The sequence below is a fragment of the Leptidea sinapis genome, chromosome 15, assembly GCF_905404315.1.
Source record: "Leptidea sinapis chromosome 15, ilLepSina1.1, whole genome shotgun sequence".
Lineage (NCBI taxonomy): Eukaryota > Metazoa > Arthropoda > Insecta > Lepidoptera > Pieridae > Leptidea > Leptidea sinapis.
In genome coordinates, this window is record NC_066279.1 from 2255820 (window position 1) to 2266589 (window position 10770).

At 37.0% G+C, this 10770-nt stretch overlaps 1 protein-coding gene across 3 annotated transcripts; it reads right to left on the reverse strand.

Annotated features, from left to right (window-relative positions):
- Positions 1-1227: 1227 nt before the first annotated feature.
- LOC126968409 (uncharacterized) lies at positions 1228-7579 on the reverse strand. 3 transcript variants are annotated; one of them, XM_050813429.1, is made up of 2 exons: positions 5072-7579; positions 1228-1653 (listed from the first exon to the last, which is right to left on the reverse strand). In XM_050813429.1, exon 1 carries the CDS (start codon positions 6547-6549, stop codon positions 5572-5574), a length of 978 nt encoding a protein of 325 aa, XP_050669386.1. In that variant the 5' UTR covers positions 6550-7579; the 3' UTR covers positions 1228-1653; positions 5072-5571. The 3 variants fall into 3 exon arrangements, with proteins under 3 accessions (XP_050669386.1, XP_050669385.1, XP_050669384.1); XM_050813428.1 differs by having other exon boundaries at positions 1228-1761; XM_050813427.1 differs by having other exon boundaries at positions 1228-3414.
- Between the last annotated feature and the right edge of the window lie 3191 nt (positions 7580-10770).

Sequence of the window (10770 nt, forward strand, 5' to 3'; positions counted from 1 at the left end):
ATATTTAGTGAATAGCCACTACACTTCTTGTTACCATTGAGAAGCAATGATAAGATGCTATCCGTGTAGTATCAAAATCACTGTTGTCTGCCAGAGGAGTACCGTTGAGCTGCACTATAATATTGTCAAGATCTAATTTACCAGGCAATGAAAGTATATCATCATCATCATTAGCCGGAAGACGTCCACCGCTGGACAAAGCCCTCCCCTCTTGACTAGAACGTCGGTCCTTCTTGTGGGGGGCCTACCAACACTGCGTCTTCCGCTACGTGGTCGCCATTCGAGGACTTTACTGCCCCAAAGGCCATATGTGCCCTGCCCACTGTCACTTCAGTTTCGCAATTATTTGGACTATGTCGGTAACTTTGGTTCTCCTACGGATCTCCTCATTTCTGATTTGATCTCGCAAGGAACTCCGAGCATAGCCCTCTCCATTGCTCTCTGAGCGTCCATGAGCTTTCTCATAAGGCCCATATCTTTCATGATACATATATAAATTTTACAGCTATAATCGTGGATATATTACAATGCCTCCAAATTTGTAAAACTTTTAACTAAAATACTTGAACCTTAATTAAGAACATCGTTAATAGTAAAGTAAGGTCATTAATTATACGCAAGAATCTCCATTTGTCCGCTGATAAATCAGTGGAGAAATATCCTTTTGTCTCCACTGAGCAACAGTTACATGAAATATTATGTAGTCTGATCCTTAGTGGACGTGCGATTTGTGTCGTGAATATTAAATTTTATTTAATCTAATCTAAAGAACTGGAACTTACAAGAAGATTGAATATAAAAGCTGTAAAGTGAGAACAAATTTGATTAGAGGAGTATTATTCTTAGGAGTTGTAGTCTATAAGATATATTTACTTATTTAAATTTGTACCTAGAACCTAATTACTTGAAACGCATGATAAATATTACTATCAGATATAATACAAGACAGCCTGCAACTTTAAGGGAATGTGTACAACTAACTTTAGACAATGTGTTTTTGTAAGATTTTTTTTTTATAAGGTATGTATTAAAAGACTAACAAATTGAAAAAGATAAGCGAATTATTTTTAAATGAGAGGGGGTAAATGGGAAAGAGGCTCAACTGGTTAGAAGTGGAAAGTGAACCACCCATGGACATTTGCAATACTAGAGGACTGTTGAATATCAAGCTCCAGTTGTGGCTTCTGGTGGTCTTGAATTAAAATACCTTGTTTCACAAAAGGACTGTATTACGTTATTAATATATATAACATGTAAGTTAATATAATGCTAGCGTTAATGCATGTGCGCGCGGGTCAAGTTCTTAAGGCGACTGGTTCCGCCGTCGGCCGCGGTGCGAGCGCCGCTCCGCCACGAACGCAAGCCCCCACTCTCGCCGATGAGACGACAGGAACATATTCCCCGGGTTGAAGTAGTAAGGCTTCAAGAAGTCTCCGATGAAGGCACGGGCAAAGGGCAAAGCATGTTGTATGCCCGTGTTATGACTCCCTTTCTCGTCGTAATGTCGGCAACTCTGCTGCGCCCGTCAGACCCAGGATGAACATTGGTGACTCTGCCCAAGAGCCACAGAAGAGGAGGAAGATGGGAGTCCCTCACTAGCACCATGGTACCTGGTTTTAGGTCTTGATAGCCTGTATGCCACTTGGCCCTTTGCTGCAAAACAGAAACGTATTCATTTGAGTAACGTCGCCTAAAGTGCTGTCGCAAGTTCTCAATGCGGTCGTAGCGAGGCAGGCGCTGCAGGTTCACGTCGTCTGGCATCTGAGGACGAGGAACAGTAGTGAGCGGTCGTCCGATTAAGAAGTGAGCGGGAGATAAATAGGATAGGTCACTAGGATCGGTGGAGTGAGGTGTTAAAGGTATAGAATTAAGAATTGCCTCTATTTGAATGAGACAGGTTGAAAGCTCTTCATAAGTAAGATGAGTTGAGCTCATGACTCTACGTAATAAATTTTTAATGGATTTAACAGCTGCTTCCCATAAACCGCCAAAATGCGGACTGTATGCAGGAATAAATTTAAATTCTATACCTTCGTTTGCAATGTCATTGGAAATAGTATTGGATGAAACGTGTAGAAGACGTGAAAGCTCATTAAAAGCTCCCACAAAAGTAGTGCCGTTGTCGGAGAATACCCGCTGAGGCTTACCACGTCGACTAATAAAGCGATTAAAGGCTGCTAGAAAGGCCTCTTTAGTGAGGTCTGAGACTAGCTCTGCACGGCTCTAACTGCAAAACATACAAAGACGCAAATATAAGATTTAATTAATTTACATCCTCTGCCCTTCCGGTCGGCTATCAGCACTGGCCCAGCGTAATCTAAACCTGTATTCAAAAAGGGAAATTGTAGTTGTGTTCTCTCGCTGGGTAAGTTGCCCATGACGACTTGAATAGGTTGAGCTTTAAAGCGCGTGCAACGAACACAATTACGTACAGTTTGCTTAGCTAGGTTTCTACCTCCAAGAGGCCAGTATGTGAGACTTACATTGGCAAGAAGAAGCTGAGGGCCAGCATGAAACAGTGATTTATGATATTTAAGAAATAATATTTTAGTTAAATGATGTTTACTACATAATAAGACTGGATGCTTTACGTCGTAACTATAGTTAGAGTTTTGAAGGCGTCCACCGACGCGAATAAGGTTATTAGAATCAATAAATGGACTAAGACTTATAAGACGATTATTTTTATTATTATATTTATTTCCTGCTGAGAAATATATATAATTGTGTTATAAGCTGAATTTAATTCGTTACTCGTTATATAGGATTTATTTTTATTATTGGGACTACGACAATTGTAAATAAATTTTAAGATATATGCAAAAACTCTATTCAATTTTGTAAATGAAGACATTTTATGAATTAAATCTGAAAGTACGTTAATGCTTTTACTATTACAATGTGTAACTGTGTGAAGTGAAGTTTCAGGTAATGTTTGTGGTGTATTTGGAGAAGGAGGAAAATGTATGGTTCTCTCATGGAGGAATTGAGGACCTGACCACCAAAGAGTGGACGCGCTGATACAATCAGCCTTCACCCCCCGAGAAGCTAAGTCTGCAGGGTTGCTTCTAGAAGGTACATAACGCCACGTCTGGTCAAGTGTACATTCCTGAATCTCATTAACTCTATTTCGAACAAACTGATTAAGATTACTTGGTTGTGTGGAAAGCCATCCTAACACTATTGTGGAATCGCACCAAAAGAAACAATGACTGAAGACGTTGGTAAGTGAATTGCATACCTTCAAATAGAGACGTGTACTCAACAAAGCACCACATAACTCCAAACGTGGAATAGTGGTTGTTTTAATGGGAGCAACCTTGTTTTTAGAGGCCAAAAGACGAACACAAACCGTCCCATCGACTGCGATTGTCCTTACGTAAATACAAGCACCATAAGCACGTTCGGAAGCGTCTGTAAAAGTATGAAGTTCAGTTACCAAAGGATTACTACAAGACACCCACCTAGAAATACGAATAGAGTTAAGAGCTGGAAGTGATTCGATAAATTCGATGAATTGATTCTTTATTTCTAAAGGTACTTCATCGTCCCATGTACATTTCAGAATCCACAGTTGCTGTAATATAAATTTAGCTTGAACTGTGCAAGGTCCCACTAGACCTAAAGGGTCAAATACTTGACTAACTAACGATAATATGTTACGTTTACTAAATGTTTGATGTAAATGTGAAGTTGACAGAATATAATAAATGATCAGAATTACAATTCCAATATAAGCCAAGAGTTTTGCTAGGAAGAATTTCATTTAAGTTCAAAGTTTTATTTTGAGTATCTGTACACATATTGCTAATAGACTGAAGAACTTCAGAACTATTTGATTGTAATTTTCGTAGGTGGAACCTGGCTGATTCGAGAGCTTTCATTACACCTTGGCACAGCTTTATTACTGACTCGATCGAGTCACCACCACCTAGATAATCATCAATATAAAAGTCGCGTTTAATACTCTCTCTAACACTAGATTCTAAACATTGGTCAGCTAAAGACACAAGACATTTGGTTGCCAAATATGGAGCTGAAGCGGTACCGTAAGTTAACGTATTAAGTGTGTATGACTGCAATGGATCTGATGAATTGAAACGAAAAAGTATTTGCTGAAGAGAGCGCTGAGAATGTTCAGCTAAAACGGCTCTATACATCTTCTCTATGTCGCCTGTGACCACGAACTTGTGTTGTCGAAACCTCAGAAGGATGGCTAAGAGGTCTTCCTGTATAGTGGGGCCCACCCTCTGTATGTCGTTGAAAGACTTGCCTGATGTCGTACGGGCGGAAGCATCGAAGACTACACGGAGCTTTGTTGTAGAGCTGCTCTCTCGTACAACGCCGTGATGTGGTAAAAAATATTTGACTTGATTATGTGTATTTAATTTGCTGTTTTTTGTCACATGATTCAGATCTATATATTCTTGAATGAATTTAATGTAACGCTCTTTATAAGTAGAATCTTTTTCAAATCTACGTTCTAGGGAATGGAAACGTTGCTTGGCCATTGCATAAGAGTCACCCAAGCTTTCAGGCGAGTCCTTCAACGGAAGAGTGACGACAAATTGACCATGTTCGTTTCTGTGTGTGGTTTCATGAAAGAGCTTTTCACAAGCTTGCTCCTCTGAAGAGAAACCATTGCAAGACGATACAGAATCTAGTTCCCAAAAACGTGTAAGCTGCTGAGACTCCTCATGAGAAAGAAAAAGACAATTTGGTTTTGAAGGAAGACCACATTGGTATATGCTGCCGGAAATAAGCCAACCAAATTTAGATGATTGTAATTTAGGATAATGTTTACCTAAATCTATGGAATCGGAACCCAGGACGTTCCAAAAGACTTCAGCACCTACGAGGATGTCTATGGCCGAAGGTATATTAAAAGTAGGATCGGCAAGTTTAAGACCTGGCGGGATAGGAATTATTTTTTTATCAACGTAAGACCCAGGCAAACTATGCGTTATATTTGGTAAGATAAAGCACTCTATGTGAGCTTGATAACGACTATGACAAGACTGTAAGGTAAGACTACAGCTCTCTGAAGTATTGGAAACTTGTTCACAAATACCTGAGACTGAAGAGATAGTGCTTCGTGTGTTCAGACCGAGCTTACGGCACAGATCCTGAGTGATGAAGTTGGAAGTGCTGCCGTTATCGAGAAGAAGTCTGGCGGAATGAAGCCTACCGTTGACATCTGTCACCCTTGCCATAGCTGTGGATAATATTATAAGAGCCTGATTATTTTTTCCTTTTGTATTTGTAATAATATTAGTAGATAATGCAATATTGTCTTTTGGTTTGAGATCTGTTTGAGATTCCCTGTGTAAGAGTGTGTTGTGTTTTGATTTGCAATACTTGCAATGTGAAAGTTTACAACGTTTGTCGGTATGACCAGGACGAAGGCAGTTCATACACACATTACTTTCTGAAGTTTTTTTGATTCTGGAATCAACATTAAGATTTCTAAATGATTGACAATTAAATAAAAGATGGTTTTGAGAGCACATAGGACATGATGCGATTTTTTCTGGTTTAAAATGTGTGTTCGTTAGATAGTTTGTGCTTTTGTTACTTTCGTAAGTTTGTATTTATATAATTATTATTTAAAGTTTTATTATCATGTAAGGTCTCGAGTAAATCAGCTCTATTAGATAAATATTTAGTGTAGTGTTTTAAGTTTGGAAAATGATTTAAATTGTTTTTATGTTCTTCCCACTCTCGGTTGGTCACATTATCCAATTTTTTAGACATTATATAGATGATTAATGTGTCCCAATGTGCTGTAGGCTGTCCGAGAGTGTCAAGCGCTCTTAAATTTTTATTTATATTATCTATCATATTTCGTAATGAATGACAGGATTCTTTTTGTATAGCAGGAAAATTAAATAATGCTTGCACGTGATTATTGACAAGCAACCTTTCATTATGGTAGCGGTCTAACAATAACTGCCATGCTATAGTATAGTTGTCGGCCTTAAAGTCAATACTTTTTATTAATAATGATGCACTGCCAGTTAAAGCAGCACGCAAATAATGGAATTTATTGATTGATTGTATGCTGTTATTATCGTGAATTATTGAAATGTACGTATCTCGAAATTCAAGCCAGTGCTGATAGTCGCCGTTGAAGTGGGGTAGGTCAATCTTTGGCAGGCGTACGAAGTCATGTTTGCAGCCAGAAGCGTGGAGCGTGTCGTGGTGCGTTGAGCTGGCACCAGGGTTCGGTGCCGGAGAGCTGGCACGCGACACGTCTGGAGGGAGCAGGGAACGCGCGCGCGACATTTGCGTGAAGTACTGAGTCTCGAAGGCCTCGCGCTCCTGGTACATATCGTCTGCATTCTCCGACAACAGCTCCAACTGCGTCTGCAAGTCATCGAAGTCTTTGTATAAAGATTTCATTACGCCTAGACGGCATTCTAATTCAGCTACTTGAAAACTATCTAATTCGTCTGTAGGTAATAGTTTAAAGAAATTAGTGAATTGTGTTAGCTTGGCTTTAAAACTTCCACGTTTTTTTATAAGTTCTTTTAATTTTAATTCAGACATAATGATAAGCAATTAAGATAATAAACAAAAATAAATTAAGATTGAAACAGACTTAATATCGTAAATAAGTTACGTAAGCAAAGGAATGTTCTAAGTGATAGAAAAAACGATTTTGTCAAGCCGACGTAATACAGCGATTCATGCACAAAACTGGTTTTCGTAGGCAATTGTATGGACAAGCGAAACTAGCTAGCGGCCGTACCTATTGCTATAACTTAAAGTATGTATCAGACTAATGGAATGCAGTTTATGAAAAGGCTATATTTATAATTAAGTATTTAACGTTGTTACGTAGCAATCAAAAATTAGAATAGGTAATAGGTTTATTTCCTGAGTAAAGATTATTTTATATGTACTTATTATGTGTACTAACTAATTTATGTAAGTGCAGAATACAAGATATGTATATGCAATTAAGGCATAGTTTTAAAATAATAATTTAATAATGCACTAATGAAATATATGCACTAATGATATTTATTAAAAGGCGATTAGAAGGAATCTAAGCTATTTTATGGAGAGATCAACCTATGTCGAATCCGTAATAGCACAATCCTAATTCCTAGGAAAGGGATAAGATTAGGAAAGAAAGAATTCCTTATCGGAACAAACTCACTCAGAACCAAAGCCTCTCCGGATGTCTGTCCTTTGTATGTGCCATGTATTCGGGCGGCGTGGCAGTCGAATGTTCTCGGAGAGGTGCGCAACACGACCAACGTAGCAATGTAAGTAGATGTAGATCGTGGCTGGACTCTCGAAATGGACGTCAAACGTTGACCTTAATAAATTTGAAGGGCCGGTTAAACCATCCACTTGCTTTGATGATCAGTTGAAGAGGCGAAGGACCATTTGTTGAATATCAAGCTCCAGTTGTGGCTTCTGGTGGTCTTGAATTAAAATACCTTGTTTCACAAAAGGACTGTATTACGTAATTAATATATATAACATGTAAGTTAATATAATGCTAGCGTTAATGCATGTGCGCGCGGGTCAAGTTCTTAAGGCGACTGGTTCCGCCGTCGGCCGCGGTGCGAGCGCCGCTCCGCCACGAACGCAAGCCCCCACTCTCGCCGATGAGACGACAGGAACAAGGACAAGAGATGCGTTGCCGGCTTTTAAGGTCGTATCAGTTCGGGAATACTGCAGCCAGGGCAATACGTATCACGTAAAATTCATGATTGTAGACATCAACATGATGAATGGCATTTTGCAGTTTGACAATAATATGTCCGGAGGTGAAACTCGGCTGCCAATATAACCCTATAAAACTTCTCTGATATGCGGTAGATGATGCATCTTATCTATTTAATTTTTACATTCATAAATCTATTAAATAATATATAAGATTTGTTCTTTTATTAACTTGTTGCAAAAAAATCATGATTTGCGACTAAAGTCGCACGTTTACTTCCGAAACTCAACTCGCAAGCCATTCTAATTAAGAAAAGCCGTAAAAGATGAATGCTGAGATAAGAACCGCTACCCGCGGTTTTTGACTAATTTTCTTGATGGACCGAAACATTGAAATATTTGATAGAACCTTTGAACCAACATTTGAACAAATGCCCCTAATGTAATTGCTTTTAGCTCTTTCATATTTTTAGCTTTTTCATCGCGTATAGAATTGTACATGGAATTACTTATTGGAAATATTATTACTCATATAAACTTGTTGGTGTATTCTTCATAAAATATTTTTATCATAGTATAAATATTATTATTCAAGAAACTATTAGCAACAAAACTTATCAAAACGTATTTGGGTTGTTATAAAATTATTTTGTAATCTGGATTTAGTACTTTCGTTGATTAGCACGTGTGTTACATAAAAAAAACTTTATAAAATTAAATTAAAAAGCGTTTTAATCCTTTTAAAGAGGATTGACCAAACATGGATTCGTCTTGTATCAAATTCAATATTTTTCTTGTTTTGTTTTTCTTGTTTCAAAAAATTAAGTATTTTTTAACAAAATTATATAAAAAAATTAAGCCATATCTTCGCCTGACAAAAATATTGTAATGATAAAATTCCTAAACATGATTTTATTATTTCCTTTAATTTCAATGTTTATATTGCTATCAAATACTACCTATATTAATGATTTCTAATTTCTAATATCGTTTTTATTTTTTTTCTTCTCTCTTATTCTTTCTTATACACACACACATATAGATAATACTTTTAGTGTACAAAGGAATTTGAAGCAAACCAATATTAATTAATTGTCAATGGTTCTCGATACCTTTTTCATGATCTACTAGCTGCTGCCCGCGACGTCATCCGCCTCGCCGCGGAAAAGTGGAAAATTTTAATTTAATCAATTCAAAAGTTCGCTAACCACCACTTGATTGGTAAAGAATACATCTATAACATTTGTTAAATATAATATGAAGCAAGAAATATTAACAAGAATCATGATACAAATTTTGTGTCAATGAATTATTTTCTATTTATTAAATACAAAATATTAAAACAATTGTAATTATTAATATTCAGGAATAATCAATGGTTATAAAATATTCATTCTAAACTATTTTTCACGGTATCCTATAAGCAAAAAAAATAAATAAATTGTTTAATTGATATGAGATCCATCTGGATGTGTGGTGCTCCTACACAGTGCGGTTTTAAGAAGCTTTCTTCCACGTAGTACAAAGCTGTGGAATGAGCTTCCTTGTGCGGTGTTTCCGGGACGATACGACATGGGTACCTTCAAAAAAAGCTCGTACACCTTCTTTAAATGCCGGCAACGCTCCTATGATTCCTCTGGTGTTGCAAGAGAATGTGGGCGGCGGTAATCACTTAACACCAGGTGACCCGTACGCTTGAGAATACTAGAATATATAAATATAGTTTTATTTCATGTCGCAATACACGCGCATTGTGAAAATTCACTCTCTTCATTTTTCCCCTAAAATCCCAAAAGAATTATAACCTCAAAAATATCTGTCATAACATAAATCATTCTTAATTTACTGTTAACACCCAGTTAACAAAAGCGCCAAACCTTCGAACTTTCAACCCTCAAGGGGCCATTAGCTACAAGTTATAACAAACAGAGGAAATATAATAAATCCATTTCTTACGAACATTAATCAGAGGCACAGCAGTCGTAAGTCGTAACCCTCAACTGACCACGGGTCTGACGGTCCTAATTCATCATTGCCTTGACACCTAATTAACAATTGAAACTGAGAAGGGTTGAATCGTGGTCGTCCCTTTTTAAATAGATTTCTGTAGGTGAAGAGTTTCTTGCGTGCTTTGCAGTGTTTTATAATTAAATAATTATCGACTTCGAAGATATTACAAGCTTAGATCATTTATATGTCTAGAGAACTGTGACAGCTGTGAATAAGTCGTAAAAAATTGAGGTTGACAGTTAACCTCTATTTAGAACAATCCACGCACACTAACACAAAGTCACATACAAATCGAAAGAGTAAGACCTAGCTTCTCACGTAGACTAAAGTAATAAACCTGGCCTATTTCAAATTATTATCAAAAATCACTATGTAGAATACTATAAGATAATTATCTTAGATTACAAGCATTATATGCGACAGCTTTCAATTAATTTACCAGGAGGCTCTTTTACACCAGATGCCGGCTAGATTATGGGTACCACAACGGCGCCTTTTTCTGCCGTGAAGCAGTAACGTGTAAGCATTACTGTATTTCGGTCTGAAGGGTGCCGTAGCTAGTGAAATTAAAAAAAAAATTGTGAAAAAAAAACTATTTCAAGATGAAAAGTCTTTTTTAAGGAACAATAATTACAGCAGCTACAAGAAAATAATTAGTATTATTTTATTTAATCTAAACTTACACAAGTAGAAAAAAGTGTGATGATGTGACTCGTAGACAATTTTTACGTCTTCTTCCATTAAAAATGAACCTCAGAATTAAATATGATAATACCAAATGAAATTATGAAGCCAGATACATAATAAAATATTATAAGGTAGTTATGTAACGGAGGGAATGAAACCTGCAGTGTTTAAACAGCTATTAGAGCAGCACTTAGATACAAAATTACTTAGCGTAGAAATAAAGCGCTGGAAAAGACCGAGCAAAGCGCTTTTATAATGACTTTGAACGAAGAAGTTACTTAAGGAAATATTAACTGAAATAGAATGCAAGTATAATGATGTGTAAATGTGATTAATGTTATTATTAACTTGCTGCTTTTCGCGGTTTTACATTTAGAACAACATAATGGCTAT